Source organism: Oncorhynchus gorbuscha, linkage group LG04 (assembly GCF_021184085.1).
Source record: "Oncorhynchus gorbuscha isolate QuinsamMale2020 ecotype Even-year linkage group LG04, OgorEven_v1.0, whole genome shotgun sequence".
NCBI classification, from domain to species: Eukaryota; Metazoa; Chordata; class Actinopteri; order Salmoniformes; family Salmonidae; genus Oncorhynchus; species Oncorhynchus gorbuscha.
In genome coordinates this window covers 8,249,305-8,274,403 of record NC_060176.1, presented here as the reverse complement: position 1 = coordinate 8,274,403, position 25,099 = coordinate 8,249,305, and the positions used below count along the sequence as shown (strand labels likewise).

General features: G+C 43.5%; 1 protein-coding gene across 1 annotated transcript; it reads left to right on the top strand.

The window, feature by feature from the left end:
• Positions 1-3,628: 3,628 nt before the first annotated feature.
• On the top strand, positions 3,629-24,213 carry tent4b (terminal nucleotidyltransferase 4B). Its single transcript, XM_046345664.1, has 12 exons — positions 3,629-4,480; positions 13,851-13,974; positions 16,134-16,180; positions 19,193-19,313; positions 20,253-20,360; positions 20,631-20,759; positions 20,956-21,166; positions 21,428-21,554; positions 21,712-21,815; positions 22,050-22,201; positions 22,343-22,486; positions 22,696-24,213. The coding sequence occupies exons 1-12, from the start codon at positions 3,975-3,977 to the stop codon at positions 22,855-22,857; spliced, it is 1,935 nt and encodes a 644-aa protein (XP_046201620.1). The 5' UTR covers positions 3,629-3,974; the 3' UTR covers positions 22,858-24,213.
• Positions 24,214-25,099: the final 886 nt, after the last annotated feature.

Genomic DNA, 25,099 nt, shown 5'->3' with positions numbered 1-25,099 from the left:
TGATGACAGATTAACCTTGGAGAACACTAAACATGATGACAGATTAACCATGGAGAACACTAAACATGATGACAGACTAACCATGGAGAACACTAAACATGATGACAGATTAACCATGGAGAACACTAAACGTGATGACAGATTAACCATAGAGAACACAAAACGTGATAACAGATTAACCATGGAGAACACTAAACATGACAGATTAACCATGGAGAACACTAAACATGATGACAGATTAACCATGGAGAACACTAAACATGATGACAGATTAACCATGGAGAACACTAAACATGATGACAGATTAACCATGGAGAACACTAAACGTGATAACAGATTAACCATGGAGAACACTAAATGTGATAACAGATTAACCATGGAGAACACTAAACATGATGACAGATTAACCATGGAGAACACTAAACATGATGACAGATTAGCCATGGAGAACCATGGATGTCATAAGGTGAATGCACCAATTTGTAAGTCGCTCTGGATAAGAGTGTCTGCTAAATGACTTAAATGTAATGTAAATGTAAATGAGAACACTAAACATGATGACACATTAACCATGGGGAACACTAAACATGATGACAGAATAACCTTGGAGAACAATAAACATGATGACAGATTAACCATGGAGAACACTAAACATGATGACAGACTAACCATGGAGAACACTAAACGTGATGACAGATTAACCATGGAGAACACTAAACGTGATAACAGATTAACCATGGAGAACACTAAACATGATGACAGACTAACCACAGAGAACACTAAACATGATGACAGATTAACCATAGAGAACACTAAACGTGATAACAGATTAACCATGGAGAACACTAAACATGATGACAGACTAACCACAGAGAACACTAAACATGATGACAGATTAACCATAGAGAACACTAAACATGATGACAGATTAACCATGGAGAACACTAAACATGATGACTGACTAGCCATGGAGAACACTAAACATGATGACAGACTAACCACAGAGAACACTAAACATGATGACAGATTAACCATAGAGAACACTAAACATGATGACTGACTAGCCATGGAGAACACTGAACATGATGACTGACTAGCCATGGAGAACACTAAACATGATGACTGACTAGCCATGGAGAACACTAAACATGATGACTGACTAGCCATGGAGAACACTGAACATGATGACTGACTAGCCATGGAGCACACTAAACATGATGACAGATTAACCATGGAGAACACTAAACATGATGACTGACTAGCCATGGAGCACACTAAACATGATGACAGATTAACCATGGAGAACACTAAACATGATGACTGACTAGCCATGGAGCACACTAAACATGATGACTGACTAGCCATGGAGCACACTAAACATGATGACAGATTAACCATGGAGAACACTAAACATGATGACTGACTAGCCATGGAGCACACTAAACATGACAGACCAATCAAGGAAGTGAGCTAAAACAACAGCGACTACGGGTAAGCCTGTGAAGAGGTCTGTATAGTGTTGACTTGAATATGTGTATGCATTGTGAATTTCTGACATGGAGTGGAGAGAGTTCCAGAGTTGGGGACCTGCACTGCTAAAATCCTCATCTTCAATGGAGCGGAGCCTGGTGTGAGGGATTGTGAGCAGGCCAGTGTCCGAGGAACTCAGTGAATAGGTAGGGGTGCAGTAGGTCAGTAAGTTATGTGGGTGCCAGTCCAGTGTGTGCGTTATTGATCTGGCAGCTGGTGGAGTTTGAGTATGGGGGTGATGTGGTCCCAAGGTCTGGTGTGTGTGTATGAGGACTTGTGCAGCTGAATTTTTTTATATGTTGAAGTCTGTCCAGTGTTTTGGCGGGGAGACTAGAGAATGGTGTTGCAGTAGTCCAGGCTTGATAAAACAAAGTCATGAAGGAGGTTTTCAGCATTGGGGTCAGTGGGAGAAGGTCTGAGTTGTGAGATGTTTCTGTGGTGGAAGAAGGCTGACTTGGTGAGGTTTCGGATGTGGGGTTCAACGACAGAGTGGGGTCAAATGTAACACCAAGGTTCCTGACTGTGGAGTTGGAGTGGATGGTGCAGCTGTAATTTTTCATGTTGAGTTGACCCAGTTTATTGATGAGGGATATTGGGCCCATGATCTCTGTTTTGTCATCGTTTAGTAGAAAAAATGTATTGCTCATCCAAGTTTTCAGTTCACGGACACAGGTAATGACAGAGTGGGGTGGCAGAGTGGAGTTGGGTTTTGTGTGGATGTACACTACCGTTCAAAAGTTTGGGGTCACTAAGAAATGTCCTTGTTTTGAAAGAAAAGTGAATTTTTTGTCCATTAAAGTAACATAAAATTGATTAGATATACAGTGTAGACACTTAATGTTGTAAATTACTTTTGTTTCTGGAAACGGCAGATTTTTAATGGGATATCTACATAGGCGTACAGAGGACCATTATCAGCAACCATCACTCCTGTGTTCCAATGGCACTTAGTGTTAGCTAATTCAAGTTTATCATTTTAAAAGGCTAATTGATCATTAGAAAACCCTTTTGCAATTATGTTAGCACAGCTGAAAACCGTTGTCCTGATTAAAGAAGCAATAAAACTGGCCTTCTTTAGACTAGTTAAGTATCTGGAGCATCAGCATTTGTGAGATTACAGGTTCAAAATGGCCAGAAACAAAGTACTTTCTTCTGAAACTCGTCAGTCTGTTCTTGTTCTGAGAAATGAAGGATATTCCATGTGAGAAATTGCCAAGAAACTTTAGATCTAGTACAATGCTGTACAAAACTGGCTTTAACCAGAATAGAAAAAGGAGTGGGAGGCCCCAGTGCACAACTGAGCAAGAGGACAAGTGCATTAGTGTCTAGTTTAATAAACAGACGCCTCACAAGTCCTCAACTGGCAGCTTCATTAAATAGTGCCTACTAAACACCAGTCTCAAATGTAAACAGTGAAGAGGTGACTCCGGGATGCTGGCCTTCTAGGCAGAGTGGCAACAAAAAAGATTAAGATGGGCAAAATAACACAGACACTGGACAGAGGAACTCTGCCTAGAAGGCCAGCATCCCGGAGTCGCCTCTTCACTGTTGACGTTGAGACTGGTGTTTTGCGAGTACTATTTAATGAAGCTGCCAGTTGAGGACTTGTGATGCGTCTGTTTCTCAAATGCATGCATTTACAATCTTGACCACCAGGAGGCAGAACAGGGAGACATGCCTTAACTAAGGCAGTGGTCATAGGGTCAAGGGAGCAAGTTGTGGTTTTGGATTTAGAAAATAGTTCAGCAATGGTGGTTTCATTGAAGGGAGAAGGCACAGCTGTTGGTATATATCCTCCACTTTGATATGCTGCTTTCATACTTTGAAATAATGGAAATGTAATTTATCAGCCTGATGGATAGAATATCCTGTCATGACATGAAGTAACCATTTAAATTCGGACTATCTAGGCATTTAAAAAAATTGTATTACAACCTTCCCACCGCTTTATTTCCCACCGCTTTATTTCAGTGTGTGTACCTCATGTTCTCATGTGAAAATAATTAATCTGTCGCCCATTGTTACGCAACAGGTAACATGTTCTGCTCTTGCGTAAGAACGACAATTTCTCCGCCCTTTTCGAATCACCATTTCACTCTGCGCGAATCTGCGGCTGCGCAGTGTCCGCCATTGAGGACCCACAATCAGAAGGAAAGGGTCAGAAATCGCTTCGATAGGCAATGGCTGCACGTTTCCTTAATTCTTGAATCCGAACTTTGACAACATTATTTCATTAAACACGACGCCTACTGTCTAATAATAATAGTCGTTTTAATTCATTGATAGCAGATTTAAGATATTTTATAGCAATTTGAAGTAACCTTCATATCTAACGTTAGTCCGCTGTAAAGCTTACGAGTGAGGTTAGCTAGCTAGCTACCTGGCTAGCTTTAGCTACACGAACTGAGCCTTGCTCTGGGGCAGTGTGCCTGCACTGTCGTTTGATGGATCCAAGAATCGCTTGGTTTCAGCCAGAACAACGTGGACCAGCCAACAGCCTGTGGATTCAGATTTGGGAAACAACACAAGGTCTGGGGAATCTGTACTTTAATAACAACTGTAACACGGGTAGTTTGTCTAGCACGTCAAGCCTCAGTCAGAAATCGAACATCAACGGGACATTGGGTAACGTAATCTCGAGCAAGAACGGAGCTGTCACTAACAGCGAACCCCGGAACCAGGGAATGTCCAACTCAACGAAAGACCGAGATGTAGTCGAACAACGAGACTTTATTCCGTTGGAAGCTAATAACAACCACAACAACCGTTCATCGTTGGGAAGGGGCAGCGGAGGGGGGCAAGTGGGCTCTGGGGTCTCAGGACACCCCAACAAAAGGAAAAGAGACAACAAGGCTAGCACTTATGGATTCAACAGTAGCCTCGAGACCGGAGGCTGTGGTTACACGGGAACACCATGGAAAGTCAAGAACTACTCTGAAGGAATCTTGGGGTAAGAAACAAAAAGACACTCGTCAAAACTAGCTCGTTGCTCATATAACGTTACAAGTTAATCATAAATCACGCGTTATCTAGCTAACGTTATATATCTCTGCTTATATATCTCTGCCACACTAACGATAGTTGGTTAGACAACTAGCCAGCCAGCTAACTTGGCTGGTGAAGTGAGCGCACATAGTCATATGGTTAGACATCATAGCCATATTTAGGCGTGCCGATTTAACCGTCACACGTCATTATCTGTTATTTTGGGGGACGTTCCTAACCAGCTACGGTCAGTCGAAAGTAATGGGACAGTCAACGTTAACTAGCTAGTTAGCTACATCCAGCAATTTGTTTTATGACCTTGGTAGCTAGCTACCTCGTGGTTGCCAACATCTGCATGTGGTCACTACGCTGACGAGCTAAGCAAAAAAAAATCTAATCCGAATGACATTTAGCTAAAAGCACGAGTACTGAGCAGTAACCATTGTCAAATCAATGCAGAACCCTTTTCTTGATAGTTGACATATGACTGACTGACTCAGGCTAAGCCTACCTAACTAATGCCGGTATTTTTCGTCTGTTTCACTGTTGCCTTATTTGCAGCAATTTAAAACCGATAATCTTACTTCTCTGGTGGATATAATAGTCAGAAGCATCTATTCTAATTCCAAAATGTACTAAAAGATGTAAATAGGATACTTTTGGTCATAGTCAGTATTTTCCAAAATTGAGATTTGCGAGATTGAAGAAACCCATCAAATTCTTTAGACAGCAGATCTACCCATTAGCATGCATCGCCTCTGACTTCTTTATGTGAGACAACACTACTACAATGTTATGTTGAAGGAACAATACTTGTTCTTTATTAAACAGCATGTTTTTTTCTTCCAAATCACACATCAGAGCTAACTTTGGCATCACAAACACAATTTATTCCTTTAGCCAAAGTCATAATAGGGTGGCTGTTTGGGGATATCTTAGCTACTGTGAGTGAATAGGAACCAACAATGATAACTGTCAGAGTACATATAGCAAACATAACAGGCCCACATCAAACCACAACCCCAAGTTGAAATTCGGAAATGGTATCTATTTCTTAGTGACTGTGGAAAAGCAAGGTGACATCAGTGAGTTCTGCCCCCCTTTAAAGGGGAGGAGCGACTGGGCAGATGCAAATGCACAACATGTATCCTAAAGGTGCTGCAATCTAGGCCAAAAACCATAGTATACAACATGTATAGGGAGGCTGAACTATTTCCCTTCTTTTGAAGTGTTCCGTAAGTAAAGAGTTGAGAGGTTGTCCCACTTTTGACACAAATGTAGTTATCAGGGACAGTCAGTGGGGCTTGTGGCCGTGTAGCTACAGGGCAAGTATACCCTCCCAGCCGTAAAGGTCCGGACCTCTTAGTAGTCTCTTAGTATAGTATTTTTATGTAACCCATATTTCACTAGGTGAGTCAGTTAAGAACAAATTCTTATTTACAATGATGGCCTACCCCGGTCAAACCCTAACCTGGAGGACACTGGGCCAATTGTGCACCGCCCTATGGGACTCCGAATCATGGCCGGTTGTGATTCAGCCTAGAATCGAACCAGGGTCTGTACTGACGCCTCTAGCACTGAGATGCAGTGCCTTAGGCCTCTGTGCCACACTGTCTTTAATATAGGTTGGCTATACTAGCTTACCGATTATGATCAATATGTCAGGTTGCTACAAAGCCGTTAAGAGGTTAGGTTACTGTAACCATTTTCTCTGTAATGACAGAGGGTATTTCCCCAGACATGTGATGCTGAAATGAAATTTGCTTTACAACCATCCAAATGCCTTCCTTATCTTATCACTGTTGTTTTGCCTGATTCCACCTCTGTTTATTCTTCCAGGTATAAAGGACCAGGTCTGTCTCGAAAAAACATATTGACCAATTAGTTTATATAATCTTAGTGTGACAGAAATGTAATGAGACAGCCACTTCAGAAAGGCAGTTCTTACTAGTTTAAACTAGAGAAAAGTCCTGAGGTGGGTGGGGTATTGTTTTAAAGGCTGGGGTGTGGAGGCGTTTTTCCCCCCTCTTCTACGTGCCTGACAAGCGTAGGCTAGTAACATGCAAGAGCCCAGAGCAAAGTCTTAGCTAAGCTGATCCTCATTTATAGTAATATAAAGTACACTGTTTGCATAAGGACATTCCTTAGTGATTACTCTAATACACCAACCTGTACTATACAGCCTGGATCACAGTCACAACCAGGCTCTGTCTCCCACACTCCTGGTTCTTATTCTGCTCACAATGCTTAGTTACTGAGTTGCATAATTAACATATTTCACGATATATACATGTAATGCCTAAATATCTGTCAATTGATAGTGTCTCTTTCAGAAAGTGTTTTTCAGGCTTGTACATCTCTGGTTGTGGAAACGTTTCATTAGCTTTCTTCCCCAAGTCCCTGACTGGGGAGGGCAAAATTTGAAAGTGATTCACATCAAGGTGCATTTTCCTGTGCTTGTGATACCTGAGGGATCGCCTATTCAGGCTCGCATTAGTCAAGGGGTTGATTTTGCATTAGTGTGACTGTGACCACTGTGGCATATACAATTTGATGGGGAGGGGAAAGAAAAGGGTAGGGGAAGATGACACTTTTTCCTTGGATGAGTAAGGCACTGTTGTTGGTTGCGAGGGCGGGGATAGGGTGGATAGGGGTGGAGGTGTGTGAATGCGTGGACTGCATGATTGAGCCCAGAAGGTCCAGCCGCTCTGTATAAGGGGTGCTGTGTTTACATGCAGTACACGCTGAGCATGTCCTGGCTTCGCTCTCCCAAAACAAACCCGCCCCTCCAGGAGAGAAACCTGAGCTCTTTCTCTGATGTCACAGAGCCCTCCATCCAATGAGCTCTGGAGCAGCAATGGCGTTCTGCCACTTCTGATTCACTGAAACAAAAGCTGTTGTGAAAGACCCAGAAATATTATTGGTGTGTGAGTGGAGTGGACTGCCTAAAATAGTATTTGTATAGCTGCACTGTGCTGTCACACACAACTAGCTGTGGAAAAACCTGGGTTGTGTTCACTAGGCACAAAACAGAAGAAAACTTCCCAAAATGGAGTGAAACAGTGAGAGACTGTCTGAACTTGTCCAATAAGAAATGTTTGTTTCATTACCTTTTGCTACAGTGTGCCCTACTTGTGTGCTATTGAACACAACCCTGGCCGTGTTGAGGTCAGGGGTCACACAGTGCCAGATTAGTTTTGTACAATGTTGACCCCATGGGCCATCTAAATGTGCTGCTAATTGCTCGGTGACTATCAGTATCGGCACATTATTGTTTTTATAACCATCTCTGAGATTTATGATCTAAGTCCCACAGCTCCAGCTTCCAGATATCACCTCTTGTTACCCCAAACACAGCACCACTCATAGAGCTATGGCTCGGTCTATACTGTGCTGGCTGTTAGAGATATCAATGGAGTTTTCTCATTTGGGCAAATGTCCGTCCTCCGTGACCCGAAACCGGTAAGCGGTTGTTGAGTTTGTCATTTTGTTAGTAGGCAAATGGAAGATGGTCCTCCTCGATAGCCTCCTATAGGTGAGGAAACAAACACAAGTGTATCCTACCTGAGTCCTTCATGGAAGAGTTTTGAAATCTGCCACAACCCCTTTGAATCGCCTATTGTTTTCTTGAAGGAGAAAAGCATGCAAACATTTTAAAATGACATACTACTTATAATTTTGTCTTTGACATGTCTTGCAAATCTAATTGAGAAAGGCCATTTGTCCCCCCCCCCCCCCCCTGGCATACAGCCAGGTGGTGAGGTGAGGACTTGCAGAGAGCTATACATGCTGCTGATCCTTTGGACTGTGGGTAATATACCCTTCCCTCTACCAGCATGTGTGGGGATCCCTCCCTCTATCTCAGCCATCCCATGTGCTTAAAGATGAATGCTTTTTGATTGATATGTTCTCCCCATCTGGCCGATTTGAAAGTCGTTGAGTTAATGTAGTCTGAACAGCATAGGGGTAGCAAGTTGTTTCTTGTTTTGGTACAGCCCAGACAAATTCAATCCTGAAAGACAATCATATTTATTTTGTGAATGTTGTACTGTTCGACAATAAGTTTAAATTATTGGAGACTGCTGTGCTTTTTTGGTGGCTGTTTTTGTTGTTCAAATTATGGTAATTGTTAAAGTATTGGATGTTTGAAATCTCTTTTCACGGTCAGTATTTAAACAATTGCATTTTCATAAGCCTGTGTAAATGCCTTTCAACCAGGCAGATTAAGAGAAACCTACCAAGGTACAGGTGTCACTTCATGCCATGTGACTAATGATGAAAAGCACACCTTGTGCTCTCTTCTCTACTCCAGTCTTGATGAACTCGATATGCAACCTGTATACCACAGATCTCTATGCTTGTCTGTTAGGTTGCCACTCACATGTTGCATCCTGGCTCTTTTCTAAAAGGCCTCAAACAGTGGGAGGAGCCATGATGACTTGGTTGATAGGCAAACTAGGGTCATGCAGTGATTGGCGTCAAGCCTGTGAGCTCAGAGATGGAGTGGAAATTGTCATGGAGATCAGAGTACATGACATGCAGTACGTTTATACCAAACACACAAGTTTGAGTAGACGAGACTCTTGTTGCTAATGTTTAGATTAGTGCTAATGGCTCAAATCTTTTAGCATTGTGTCTGCAGATTGTATTTGGGGTAGCCCAAGATCTAGCAGCCCAATTAATAAAGATCAGATTGTTCTTTTGTTATCTGTGTCTGTCCATGGGTCTCTGTACTTCTGAATATAGGCCTAGATGTTATGGTGGATCGAGCCTTGGGGCTTTAATTGAAGAGGATGGTGTAGTCTAGTGTTTATGCCTGGAGTTCCAGCACGCCAGATGTTTTGGAGCCTGTGGAGCCGGGAGCTTTTTTTGCAGCACTAAACAGATGGTTTCAACCGCAGCTAGTGTGTGCCGGATAACTCCACTGAGGCCAAGCAGGTCACTAACGATCAGGGACAACTGGGGTCCTCGTAGCCCTAGCTTGTCTTTAACCCAAATCCTCTGGTTATGGTAGCCAGTCTGAGCCACCGTAGTGGTGCTGGAGGAAAAGTCAGGCATTGATGAAAGCCTAATGAATTGGCCACCTTATGTTCATTGTGTGTGTGACTATCGTATTGCTGACCCTGTCACTCATAGGCTACTCATGTTTTTGTGTGAGAGGCATTTACACATGTGGCACTGCCAACCGAGGGACTGCCTAATAAGCAGTGAGTGAGGAAAGGTTTTTGCAGGTTCACGTGAAGAGAATGCCTGCTGGATGACATGTCTCTCACTGTTTCTGGCAGTGCTATGAAACATGGGCATGGTACAGTACCCTGTTATTTCTGTCCCTGGTCCTTCTGCAGTATTTATAGCTGGTTGCTCTAATGATGTTCGGTGGAGGCCGTTCTAAACCAGGGGGCTGGCCTTGCGCATTTGAAAAGCCATCTGCCAGCGAACCCTCTCCTTTCTCAAAGGTACTTTGGCAGCCAGTTTGATTTCCCTCTGTCTTTTACTGCCTGTGTCTGAACTGAGACACATGCCCTGCCCTCTGACTCTCACACAACTTTATACTGTTAGTCCATCTGAGCAGCTGGTCGATAAGCAGTACCAGTCTGCCACTGCAGCCGTACACTTTCAGATGAGACCCTGATGTTATGCTTCTCCCCCTCTTTCAAATGAAGACACATTTCCCCCACCACACCTACTCTGCTGCCTCAGAAACCTACTGGCACTTCCTGCTCAGTTGTACACTACAGTATCTATATCTTGGAAAAGATATAGCCTGTTTCAGTTGCTAAGCCACTCCTCCAAACCCAGGGCTCCCAAATGTGTTTGCCTAGTCCTGCTCTTTGCTTGTCACATGCTCCAGAGGCACTGGGCACTCCTGGTCTAAGCCGGTTCCCTGGGTGACGAGGCGATGTGGCTTAACCCTGAAACGAAACCCATTCTCTCTCACACGGACAGCCAGTCAGACACTGCTGCTCTGAAATGAAACTTAGCAGCACCACTGGTCTGAGCTGGAATAGAGAGCCTATACTTGGGCTGACTCTCTGAAATGAAACTGACTCTTGCACAGTTTTTTGCTTGTTATAAGCACAGTGTAGGGGGCTGGCAGTGTGAGACAACTACATTTGCTAGGAGACTGGCAGGCACACACACTACATTTCTATTGCCATTGACTCCAAATTGTTGGGAGTTTTGTTTGATCTCCCCCGATAAGTGTATCAGTCATAGTGTGGTACGCGTGACAAAAGTTTGACTATGGACTTTCTGTGGGAGTGTATGTATGGACGAGTGTTCGCATCATATCAATATGTGACGTGTGTGTCAGTCAGTTGAATTGAATCTGTCCAAGATAATGGCTATATGTGAATTCAATATGAATGGATTTTTGATGGCTGTATCTCCTGGCCCAGTGCCAGACTGCTTCCCTCCTGTGCGGAATGCCTGAGGACGGCCCCCTCCCCTGTCCTCTATTGTTACTGGTGGCTGTCGATGGAGTGACTTAAGGCATCAGCATGCTTCAGTTCAGCTGGCGGCAAACCGAACGAATGTGCTTACATCTTCTCTTTAAAAAAAAAAGCAAACTGCAATTGTGCTGTTTGGCCAGGTTGAGACACTAGCCAGTATACACTTCCTCAAAATAGTCAGAATTAAATCTGTCATTAATTTAGACGCTTATGTATCGACCCCCCCCCCATCACTAGTTCTCACTAGTCATACCTTGCTATGTTGACTCTAGGTGTGTTCACGGTGCAGTCTTTGTTGCAGTGACTGACTGGGCGTGATGAATGCTGTCAGCCAGGTTGCCTCTGCAGAGCGTATCTGTGGGCCTGTTGCTGCCTGTGTGTGATAAGTGTTGAAGGTACTTAACTCCTGTTCCCATGTCAGTCTGACCAACACCAGAAATGAAGAGACCAATAGAAAGAGAAGGAAGGAATCCCCTGCATAGTGCTTGGCTTCAGTCACCTCAGAATACACTGTAATGTGAGGCCCTGGTCCATCCAGAAAAAAGACAGGGAACCTCATGGTGGGTGTCTTCACACACGATTACCGGGCCTGCCCTGAGGAGTTAGCTTGGCCTACTTAAAATGGGAGAGGCTGGTGCTTGGGTGAAGAAAGGTGTAGAAGTTAGATTAGTTTAGCAGCCTATTGTTTATATTACAAGCTGTGTGATACACCCCTCTGTGTGAATATAAAGGGATCATTGTTTGAGGATGAACACCTGCAGTGATGTAGCTGGAAAGGTCTGGTATCATCACATCAGGGAGGAGTACTTCTACCCAGGGACTGATGGCATTGAACTGGCATGACTGTCTGGCTGGACTGCTGTGTAGATTGGCCAACAGACAGGCTGGTGATTGGGGCTGCTGTCAGCTGGGGTCTAACCGGGTCGGGGCCCTTCAATAGGACTCCTGGCTGCTACACCAGGAATGTTTGTCTGGGTGTCGATGAGGATTAGGTGAAACACAGACTACTGTAAGCGCCAGGGAAAACTGTTATCTAAAACGCAGCGCTCCACAGAGCGCTACCCAAATGACAAGCAGGCTGAATCCTCTACAGTAACTACTAGTGTTTCTCACAGCTGAGCCCTCTCGGGTACACAAGCTCAGAAGTAGCTACCATTTCTTTCCCACTCTCTTTGATTTTCCTGCCAAAGGAAGCTGTGCTGCAGGCCTGTCATTGGCTGGGTGCTGTGTTGTGTTTACATGGCCCTGTGGGTGACTGGGATTGTGTGTGAATGGGCAGCCAGGGCAGAATGACCTGCTCCACTGCCAGTCCCCGACAGCCCCAGCCCAGCCCTCATGTGTCCTGTCCTCTAGTACACCCCCTCCAGTATGTGGTGTTCACTCACATTACAGCTGCTCACACAACAGGACTGCTGCCTCTGCTCTACTCACAATCATAATGCTGGATGTGCAGCTTGCTATTCAACTCAAGCTGTTAGTTTCCTTTGTAAGATTAGGAAAGGGAATAAGTATTTTATCCTCAGATGACTGAGTTTCCCTACGGCCTTAGTGTTGGTTGGTCACTGAGTGTTAGACCTCGTGTCCACGTGTTGTCTGCTCCAATCCCCTTTGACTGGCTTGATTCCTCTCCATTCTGTTTTTTCTCCGCTTCCTGCCTCACACTAAGCACTGGCCAGAACATACAAGAGCTAATCAGTAGAGTTTGGAACAACAAGGACATGTGTTGGTTGGGTCAAAGTTTGAGGTGGCAGCTGGCTTAGGCTGTGTGTGTGTGTGTGTGTGTGTGTGTGTGTGTGTGTGTGTGTGTGTGGGCGGCAATCGGTATCACGTGTGAATGTTTGTGTGACCCAGTCTTTAGTGTTATTGATATAGGCTCTGGTCAAGGCCCTGTGGGTAGGTGTGTTGGTCAATCTGCAGCTTTAATAATAGACAGACAGCAGGGTGAATTGCAGGCAGAAATGACCCCAGTCAGTCAATTACTGACCCAGTCACGGTCTTGTCTCTGTGCCATTGTGTAATGTATCTGACAGTTGGCACAGTCCCTTGTCTCCCTAAACGAGCCATGGGATTCATACCCACCAAGTTTACCTGACTGACTTATCGGGTGAAGGGAAGCAGCCCTGTTGATCATTTAGTAAAGTCGATTTGTTGATTTAAGCACCCACTTTTAACTCAAGGACAGCAACACTTGTACTTATCAGCATTGTCCTCCCAAACTATTTAATCAGGCAAGGGACATTACATTTATGCCAATTGCTTTGGGTTCCATACCCCTAACAGTGGGAATATGCCCTATGATTTGTACCAAAGGTGTAGATGTATTGCATTATTGTGGCTTTGACCTTTTCTCACACGTCAGCCTGTCTGTCATAATCCTGTAGTTAATGCAATTCTTCCAGTCTTCAGTAGATGCTACTTGATTACAGTTTGTTGGCACACAGGTGTTGGCAGTTAGCCTTTAACATAACACGCCTCCAGTAAAGAAGCCAGTTAATGTAATAATGATGCTTTCCTCACGAACGCCTAGTGTGTTTGAGGAAGTGTCATTTTGATTTTCACCATTTCCATTACATGGTAGGACGGGGTAATTGTCTCTGGTTCAGTGAGCTACCTGTGAAAGTTGTTAACAAATTGCATTGACTGGCATAATAAAATATGTATTGTAGACCCCATCAATTGTATTGTAGACTTGTTATTTAGATTTTTCTCTTACAATATATTCTGCCTTCAATCAATATATTCTGCCTGCAATCTTTGTCAGTGTATTTTGATCTGTTTCAGACTCTATCCTACTATCCCCATGACCATGCTATTCTTTTTCTCGCTCAGTCCTTGTCTCCCTCCCCAACCCTGATCATACTGTTTTCATTCTGTGTTCTGCAGGCTCCATGAGGAGATCAATGACTTCTACAAGCACATGTCTCCTCGGGAAGAGGAGGAGAGGATGAGGATGGAGGTGGTGGACAGGATCGAGAGGGTCATCAAAGACCTGTGGCCCACTGCTGACGTAAGAGATCACTCGCATAGCTACAGTTCCAGCCCTAAGCCCATACAGGTCTAGCCAGGTCTCAGATCTGTTTGACCATTATTGGTGTACAGCGAACTCCTCTGGTTGTTGAAATTTTAACATAGTTGAAAAGATCTTGGCCCAGGTTAATACGGGTCGTCGTTCAAATAAATATTGCAACCATGTAGAGTTCATGCTTTCATAAAAGCCAACACCAACTACTAGAAGTGACAGGCAGAGCAAAGGTTTGGAATGGAAGTGGTTTCTAGCTACACAGACAGGTCTCACCCACACAGCAAGCTGCTTGAGATGCTCACAATCTCCTGTTTCCTCATTTTACAAATTCCCTTCATTGCTAGAGACAGCATGAGAACTTGCTGTTCTATGTAGAATTGCTGTCTTTACATCTTTCTAGTCTTTCTCTGGCTGGTTCTATAGCTGTCTGAAAGGAGTCGTGACTCTGTAGGAGAGTTATTTTCTCTCCCTATAGGCTGAGCTGTAATGACGATGAAAGATAGGCCGTATATGGTGGGGCGTGTGACCAGCAACCATTTGTGAAAGTGCCTGGTCGGTCTGCTCTTATCTCCCTGCTGTGTTATATTTTGGCCTGTAATCTACAGGGCTCCAGGTGTCCTTATTCCTGCTGACTTGGAGCCTGCTGTTAGAGCTGTGCGTTTGCTCTCAGCTTCACAAGCTGTACCAGGGATGGACAACTGCTGTTTTGTAGGCCCGCGGATCACTTTTTTTTGTTTATGAACTTCGTCTGGGTCTCAATTTACTGATTAGTTGGAATAGTAGAATACACAAGGTGCAATTTCTAAATGAGCTTGTACATCAGTAGTTCTCTTATGTCAGTCACTGACAGTAACTCGATTAGCCCATGTCAGCTAAAATGTCTAGTGGCCAGCTATCTTGTATTAATCATGGTCGAATTACCAACCGGGGGGCCCCTATGGATTTTGTTAGTCCCTCTTACTCAGACATCATATAAAGACATTTAATTTCTTCACCCTATGGCAAAATATGTAGAATTTACAGGGAAGTCGCTGTGAAACTGCAAATTTTTCTCTGTCCCATGGCAAATGGTGTAGTATCACAGGAATTGATCTCAAAAAATGTAAAACAGTTGCATATCCCTGAGCTAAACAGAAAAGTCCACTGCTGTTCCTGGTACTGCTCCTAGCTCTTACTCTATCCACTGAGGCAGGAGAGCAGTTTATATCCTGTCCACAACAAGAACAGGACTAAGACTCCCAGCAATCCCCTGACCTCTTACACACACTCAATACGAGACCTGTCTGTGACTGGGTGGACTGAACTACTGTGAACCCACCAGATAGCTGAATAATTAGTCTAGGAGGCGGCCACCATGTCTTTCTCTCCCTCTCTAACTGCACTCCGTCTCTCGATAATTTAAGTGATGACCACTAGCTCTTTATACAGTAGAGAGCCAAGCCATGAGTTAAGTTGACCTTTTAGACAGTGGCAATCCATCACCATCACCCCTCTCATTTCAACCCACATCACAATCACATGCCCTGCCTCTAGTAAGCAGATTGGAGCCTAGGCTTTAACCCCCTTGGTCGGTTCAGGCATGAGCTCAGCCCAGGAAGGAATAATGGCTGGTTCAAGGCTTAAGCAAAGGCTATTTTTGAGCCCTCAGAACCAATGTGAAATACTGTTATGTGATGTGACATTGGTTAATGCCCTCAAAGCTCAGATAAAGTGGGATATTTGTCTGGAATCTGGACGCATTAAATAAAATGCTTATTTAATTTATTTTTTGTCCAAACCTTTGGGGTTTAAAGCATTTTATCCTTGTTCTCATAACTACAGTACTAATGGTTTGTTCAGATCCCATTTTTTGCCCCCAAGAACAGTGCATGGTTGTCAGATAATGACTGGCTGTCAATGCACTGACTTGCATAAAAGGTGATGCATGTTAGACTCTCTCCCCACTAAGCATAAATATTATATTTGTATTGCTTTAGTTGACACCTGTCTCCCAAGTATCAGACTGTTGTCACGTGACATGACAGAAGTCTAAACAAATCATTAGTCTTTATTTTCTAACTAAATACCTGCCATTGTATCAGTTCAGCTCTGCTTATCTGATTGATAAGTGAAATCAATGAATAACACGTTTGACTTTGTTACAGGTTGAAGTGTTTGGGAGTTTCAGCACGGGCCTCTATCTGCCAACCAGGTAAGCTGTTTGATTCAGGTAATGGAGCACATAATGGCCTTCCTATCATAATCTCTCTTATAGTGTGTTGACTCATAACCTGCAGACCCTGCGGATATAACCGAGGGGCGGTCGGGTTTAAATGTTGTGTGGATGAAGGGCGGGCGGGTGGGTGGATGGCGGGTTGAATAAAGACAAAACAACACCTTAAAAAATCCGGGTTAGGACCAGTTGCGGGCCTCAGATTCACTTTTTCACATATACTTGGGCGGTTGTGGATGGGTTATTAGCAGGCGGGTGAACAAGCAGCTGACCCGGGCACCATTAGTAAGTGTAAACTGACCCTTAACTCAATGAGTCCCACCTTATCGCTGGTGTGTTTTGGGCTTCTAACCACTTTTAAACCGTGTTTGTTTGAGCTACGGACTTCTGGGTTGAACCATTTGATTTGGTCTGTTCTACCAAAATGTCTTGAGTTACAGTTTGAGCTACAAACTATTAAAAGCCATCTATGTTTTTCTCTGATGCTCACAAGTGTCGTTAGAAGGTAAGGGGTACTTCTGCATAGAAGATAATGGGAAATCCCAGGACATAGTTTCTATAATACTGTAATCAACTCAGTTGCGGTCACAAACTACACACAGTTGTCACTGACTAGTTAGATATTCATTTCCGAGTGAAAAAAACTATTTCTATACTTACTGCATTCATATCATTTAAAAAAAACTTTTAAAAAAAAAAAAAAAACTCAGATGCAACTGTTTTGTCATTGTTTTATCCTCACAATAAAACACTTAGTTGTGAGGCTAAATACAGTACCTTCGGGAAAGTATTGAGACCACTTGACTTTTTCCACATTTCGTTAGGTCGCAGCCTTATTCTAAAATTGATTCAATTGTTTGAATCTGCTATGGCATTTACATAAGTATTCAGACCCTTTACGCAGTACTTTGTTGAATCACCTTTGGCAACGATTACAATCTTGAGTCTTCTTGGGTATGACGTTACAAGCTTGGCACACCTGTATTTGGGGAGTTCTCCCATTCTTCTCTGCAGCTCCTCTCCAGCTCTGTCAGGTTGGATGGGAAGCGTTGCCGCACAGCTATTTTCAGGTCTCTCCAGAGATGTTCAATCGGGTTCAAGCCCGGTCTCTGGCTGGGCCACTCAAGGACGTTCAGAGACTTATACCGATGCCACTCTCTCCTGCATTGTCTTGGCTGTGTGCTTAGGGTCGTGGTCCTGTTGGAAGGTGAACCTTTGCACCTGTCTGAGGTGAGCGCTCTGGAGCAGGTTTTCATCAAGGATCTCTCTAATTAGCTCTGTTCATCTTTGCCTTGATCCTGACTAGTCTCCCATTCCCTGCCACTGAAAAACATCCCCACATGATGCTGCCACCACGTTTCCTTCAGACGTGACGCCTGGCATTCAGGCCAAAGAGTTTAATCTTAGTTTCGTCAGACCAGAGAATCTTGTTTCTCTTGGCACCAAAATACTCTCAGACCTTTTGGCAAACTCCAAGCGCCTTTCATAAAGGCCTGACTGGTGGAGTGCTGCAAAGATGGTTGTCCTTCTGGAAGGTTCTCCCATCTCCACAGAGGAACTCTGGATCTCTGTTAGTGACCATCAGGTTCTTGGTCACCTCCCCGACTAAGGCCCTTCTCCCCCGATTGCTCAGTTTGGCCGGGCGGCCAGCTCTAGGAAGAGTCTTGGTGGTTCCAAACTTCTTTCGTTTAAGAATGATGGAGGCCGCTGTGTTCTTGGGGACCTTCAATGCTGCAAAAATGTTTTGGTACCCTTCCCCAGATCTGTACCTAGACACAATCCTGTCTCTGAGCTCTACGTACTACTCATTCAACCTCGTTGTTTGGTTTTTGCTGTGACATGCACGGTCAACTGTGGAACCTTATATAGACAGGTGTGCCTTTCCAAATCATGTCCAATCAATTTGATTTACCACAGGTGGACTCCGAGTTGTAGAAACATCTCAAATATGATCAATGGAAACAGGATGCACCTGAATTCCATTCCAAGTATCATAGCCTTTCGAAAGGCATTGTATAAGGGCTGGACATGCGGATAAATGAAAATAAGATATTTGCTCGGTTCTCGGGACTGATGGGGTTAAACTACAAAAACTACCCACTGGGCAAAAACGTGTTTAATCAACATGGTTTCCACGTAACTTCAACAAAAACATTTAATTTGATTTTGAAAAAGCAATAAACATAAAGGATTTTTTAAAACCTAAATCCAATGACAGGTGATTGTTTTTGTTCATCTCACTTATTTAATTTATGCTAGGTGACAACTCAACCACATGTAAATCCAAACCAGATGTTTAACTGACATCTGTTCCAAGTGGGTAAGCTCTTAGGCCTTTCCTACACACTAATCAGTATTTGGTATTCAGACTTGCCTTATTCAGTTGCGTAATGTCAATATGACACATTTTGCATCATATAAGGCAAAATGCATCATACAGGCTGTATTTTTGTATTTTTAAAGTTATACATCTTAAACTTGATTGCTGACATGCTAAACATTTTGGGACTTTAACCGCAATGGACTAATGAATCAAATACCAAAATATCGTTTTTGGGTGGAGTTTTCTTTTAAGTTCAAGGTCCGAATACATACGTATTGAGAGAAGTGCATAAAAGTGCATAAAAAGGGAATACTTTTACATTTGCGCACATTTAACTGTGTTCAGAATTCACCCCTTTGTGTGGTTATATGGTGAAAGAGTGATGTGGCTGGCCATTGTGTAATTATTTGCCTTTGTTTTGTGGGATTAAGGCTGTGGTCATTTTAGCGCTGCTGATCCAAAGCCTTTTTAACCTGGTTTCTTGACGAGCCAGACTGCTCTCCGCTCCGACGTCACACACACACACACACACACACACACACACACGACTGTAACTGGGGACTCTGGATTAGTGACAATAAGCTGTGTGTGAAAGTGAACTGGAGAGTCCTCTCTTCAGATCCGAATGTGATGTTGCTCTGACCTCTACTACTTACTCCACTTCCTAGTGACATCGATCTGGTGGTGTTTGGGAACTGGGAAAACCTGCCCCTTTGGACCCTGGAAGAGGCCCTGCGGAAGAAAAACGTGACTGACGAGAACTCCATCAAAGTGCTGGACAAGGCCACGGTATGTTTGTATTTGTATTTATTATGGCAGCAGCTACTCTTTCTGGAGTCCATGCAAAATTAAGGCAGTTATACTTTTAAAAAAACATTACAATACATTTACAACAGATTTCACAACATTAAGTGTGTGCGCCCTCAGGCCCCTACTCTACCACATATCTACAACACAAAATCCTTGTGTAAGTGTGTGTATAGTGTTATGTTATCGTGTGTTTGTATGCATGTGTCTGTGCCTTTTGTTTGTGTTGCTTCAGTCCCCACTGTTCCATAAGGTGTATTTTTATGTTTTTTAAAAGTGTAATTTTACTGCTTGCATAAGTTACCTGATGTAGAATAGAGTATTGTGTAGTTATGACTCTATGTAGTACTGTGTGCCTCCCATAGTCTGTTCTGGACTTGGGGACTGTAAGGAGACCTCTTGTGGCATGTCTTGTGGGGCATGCATGGGTGTCCGAGCTGTGTGCCAGTAGTTTAGACAGACTGCTCGGTCCATTCAATATGTGTGACCAAACTAGGAGCTGTATGACCTGCCTTGTTAATAGAAGGCAGAGCATCGCTTTATGGACAGACTTCTCCCCATCCTAGCTACTGCTGTGTCAATATGTTTTGACCATGACAGTTTACAATCAAGGGTTACTCCAAGCAAGTTGCTTATTACCATATTATTCATTACAGGTATAGGGTTTAATGAATGATTTGTCCCAAATACAATGCTTTTAGTTCTGGAAATATTTAGGACTAACTTATTCATTACCACCCATTATGAAACTAACTGCAGCTCTTTGTTAAGTGTTGCAGTCATTTCAGTTGCTGTGGTAGCTGATGTGTATAGTGTTGAGTCATCTGCATGTTGTGCATGCATACTAACTGTGCAGTGTGTCATTGCCTCCAGTGACTGTATGTGTAAATCCATCCTCATCACTATGTTCCATTGTTCCAGGTACCCATCATCAAGCTGACAGACTTCCGCACAGAGGTGAAGGTGGACATCAGCTTCAATGTGAAGAACGGAGTTAAAGCTGCCCTTCTCATCAAAGACTACAAAAAGGTAAGTGAAGCAGGCATCTCTTATTCAGGGTACATTGCTTTTACCTAATGCAGTCTAGTAAGACCTAGCTGATGAAACAGGCCTGACAGTTAGCATGCATAGATTGTTGTATATTTGTCAGGTTCTTTGGGTTCTGACAGAGGTGTTGGTAGCTAATACACTTAACTACGTCTCCTCAGTCCCTCAATCCAGCCATACCCAATGTCCTAGTCTGAGACATGTCCATAACCACAGGTTTAACCATAACCACGTGTTTCTTTTATCCATAAGAAATACCCAGTGCTTCCGAAGTTGGTTCTGGTGCTGAAGCAGTTCCTGCTCCAGAGGGATCTGAATGAGGTTTTCACTGGAGGGATCGGCTCCTACAGCCTTTTCCTTATGGCTGTCAGCTTCCTGCAGGTGAGACTTCTGCTCTTCTGCTATTCTCTCAAGTAGCCCACACACACAGTGCAGGATAGATCGCATCTAGCATTACTAATTTACTGTCTATAACAGACTTTTGACACATTTTAAGTCTTTCTCATTCAGTGAACTAAAATGATTTGGCTTGTTCTTCTATGCAATTGACCTCTTATCCTCTGCCCTTGTATTTCAGCTTCACTACAGAGAAGATGCCTGCAGCCCTAATGCCAATGTGGGCGTTCTCCTTATAGAGTTCTTTGAGCTCTATGGGCGCCACTTCAACTACCTGAAGACGGGCATCCGGATCAAAGATGGCGGCAGCTATGTGGCCAAAGACGAGGTTCAGAAGAGCACTGACCTCTACAGGCCCTCCATGCTCTTCATTGAGGACCCCCTAGCACCAGGTAACATGGCCTTCCATTCAGCATGGGTGCACTTGCACAGGTGATACCTCATTTTAGCACTGACGCTCAAGATCCGTAACATCCGTCAACTACTGATAACACTAAACCTAAGAATCACACACTTTAACGGGCATGAATAAGACGGCTAGAGGTCCCAGGTGCCCATACAAAGGCTAAAAGGTCAGCTCAATATCAGACAATGTCTGAAATCTGTCACTCTTCCCAAATAGATGATCTAAGCATGCCTCTTGCCTCCTGCAGATAACGACGTTGGCCGCAGCTCATATGGTGTGTTGCAGGTGAAGCAGGCCTTCGACTATGCCTACATAGTGCTCAACCACGCCGTATCGCCCATCGCCAAGTACTACCCAAACAACGAGTGTGAGAGGTGAGGAGATGGAGAGCTAGGGCTCGCTTTAACCAACGACAGCTCTCACATTCCTTGGCTGCTATCTTTAAAAAATCTTGTTATTTATTAAATACTCTCTTTGAACTACTACAAACAAGTTCTTCTAATCTGATATGTCCTATTTTCTTTCCTCCAGTATACTTGGCAGAATAATCCGGGTGACCCAGGAAGTAGTTGAATACAGGGACTGGATCACCAAGCTCTGGGGACCACAGTCTCAGAATGAACCTGCCCTGAATGGTATGTTTTCACAGTACTACTGTGAGTCTTGACACTGTCTCAGATCTATCGAGTTGATGGTGTGTTTGAGGGGATCAGTTTCAGTAAGACGAGGTGCAAAATTGGTCATCTTAATTACGTTTTAAGTTGTTTGGGATCCAAGGTGATTTGTAGATCAGTGAAGTCCGACTGCTATTTAATCTAAAACACACACACACTGTCTTACCACTGTTCGTTCATGTGCTGTTGCCGTAGGAAATGATGTCACACTGTTGGTGAAGCCTCAGCAGCTGGACGAGTGCAACAACAACCTGACGGAGGAGGTGACTGCATCTCGCAGCAAGTCCTCCTCCAACTCCTCATTAGCGTCATCCTCATCCTCCACGGTATCCAGTTCCAGCGACGTTGTGAGTTTTGTTACACTCAAATAAACCATGTGCACACTAAAACCACAATAGCTGAGGAAATCAACTCTTAACACGACATTTAATGTGATGCACCCATTGCTTGCTGACCTGATTTACTGAGTCGTGATTGGTTGTCCCCAGGATTCTGACGGGACGCCCTGTAAGACAGTGAAGCAGCTGCCTGGACGGGGCTCCAGCGCCCACAGAGAATCCTCAGGTGGCGTGACCAATCACAGAACACAGAGGCACACCACCAGCACTCCTACTGACAACAAGGGGGGCAAGGTAGGGTCAGCTTGACGAAGCCTAAGTCAACCACTGAAAAACTCTGTTACTGTACCTACAAATGCCTTGAACTTCTATGATCTGAGCGTTACAACACTGTCGGTACATAGATAACCATTTAAATTTTACATTTCAATGGCACACACAGGCCTACCTACCAGTGATCTATCTACTGATCTAACTAGGTGTGTGTCTGTCTTGTTTCCCAGGCCAGGTTGTTCCGCTCGTCCAGTAAAAACACCCACCACGTCCAGCAGAACTCATCCTCATCCAACATCAAGAGCCACCCGAGCAGCAAGCCACACTACCAGGGCAACAGCAAGAAGAGGAAACCTCAGCAGCACTCAGAGGCCCAGGACCTCTGCAGATAGGACTGTCTTGGTCTGCTCTGCAACAGACTGACAGACTGACTGTCCCACTTCTGCTGCCAGACTCCACACTGACTGAGGAGTAGTATTAAGGATCCTCCTTCTCTCAAGCGACACGCATCTTTTTATAGCTGAAAAATATCCCAAAAAAAGAAATAGGAAATGCTGGGGCTTAGTTCTTGAAAGAAATGCTAATTTTCTTCCTTGACATTAACCTGTTCTACAGTGGAGGTACACACCACATCCAGTACCTACAAATCTTGCCTTTTACCATAGCGCCATCTGGTGGTTTGGAGGAATAAGTGTCTGGAAAGTAATGTAGAGTTTGACAAGCAATACCTGGAACTTGGCTGGCGAACGAACTTCAGCAAGAAAAGTAAAAAAAAAAAAAAAAAAAGAATAAAATACACAAATAACAAAAATTTACAAAATGTTATATTGAAGAAAGAAGGGGGGGGGAGTACACAGATTGAAAGACTAAACCCCAAAATGCAATCTGTAAGTGGAGACAATAATTTTTTTTTTTTTGATGGGCGGTTATTTTTTGGTTGTAATCAGATTATACAAAGATTTGTACAAAAAAAAGACAAACATGCAGAAATCTTTTGAGAAAAAATTATCACAAGAATGGTTTGACTTTTTACAGGATACTACGGATTCAAGGCAAATATATATGTGCACATTTGCCTGCTAATCTGAGTAGTGACAGGTTTGGGTTTCATTGCCAACATAAATCATCAGCATTCTATTTCTACTTGGCTGCTCTCTCAATGTGTTGACAGGCTTCTTTCCAAATTATACCCCCTTCCAGAATTAAGTACACTACTTTCACTAAATAGGGAATAGGTTGCCATTTGGGATGCACTAACAGTGTTAGCAGTATGCCATAGTCAGGTAATGTGCACACACAGCCCTATAGATTACTGGCTGGCTGGGGACAAATCACTCATTCATACACACAGCACTATACAACAACAGTGATGGTTTTTAGAGGTTCTCCCAGACTCATAGAATTACAGTTAGAGGACATGATTTTAGAAAGATTCTCCACTTGAAATATGTCTAAGATCCATAGGTGTGGGAGGTAATATTTTCCTTTTGGTAATTTACCCATTATGAAAATGTGTATTTGTTCATGTATTTTTCTATTAATGATATGAGTATATAGTACTATACATGTTATACGTATTAACGAGAGACCATATTCTTGTATCTTATATTTGGATAGTGGGATATTGGGAAAGTATAATTGGTCAGGTACAGTACCAATGTTGCTGTTTTGTGGCATTTTGTTTTAATATGTGGCTGGTCTACTTTAAAAGGGAGCTGAGTTTTTGGTCAGAATATAATGCAAACAAACACCTCTTTTGTTAATGTGTCAACAACCTCTCGCTGAAATGTCCGGTATGTCAACATCTGATTGCAGTTCCACAACTAACCTGTAGATGGTGGCACTACTGGACTCTTCACAGCTGGCACCTTCATACTGCATTTAGACCTTTTCTTCAGCATCATAGTCAATGTATTCAGACCCCTTGACTTTATCCACATTGTTACATTACAGCCTGATTCTAAAATTAATTAAATTGTCCCGTCCCCCCCAATCTACACACAATACCCCATAATGACAAAGCAAAAACTGAAATTACATTTACATAAGTAATCAGACCCTTTACTCAGTACTTTGTTGATGCACCTTTGGCTGCGATTTACAGCCTCGAGTCTGCTTGGGTATGGCGCTACATGCTTAGCACACCTGTATTTGTGTAATTTCTCCCATATTCTCTGCAGATCCTCTCAAGCTCTGTCAAGTTGGATAGGGAGAGTCTTGCACAGCTATTTTCAGGTCTGTGCAGAGTTTTTTTTTTTTGATCGGGTTCAAGTCTGGGCTCTGGCTGGGCCTCTTAAGGACATTGAGACTTGTCCCGAAGCCACTTCTACGTTGTTTTGGCTTTGTGCTTAGGGGCTTTGTCCTGTTGGAAGGAACCTTCGTCCCAGTCTAAGGTTCTGAGCGTTCTGGAGCAGGTTTTCATCAAGGATCTTTGTTCTTTGCTCTGTTCATCTTTCCCTCGATCCTGAGTAGTATCCCAGTCCCTGCCACTGAAAAACATCCCCGCAACATGATGCTGCCACCCCCATGCTTCCCCGTAGGGAGGGTGCCAGGTTTCCTCCAGACCTGACGCTTGGTATTCAGGCCAAAGAGTTCAATCTTGGTTTCATCAGACCAGAGAATCTTGTTTCTCAT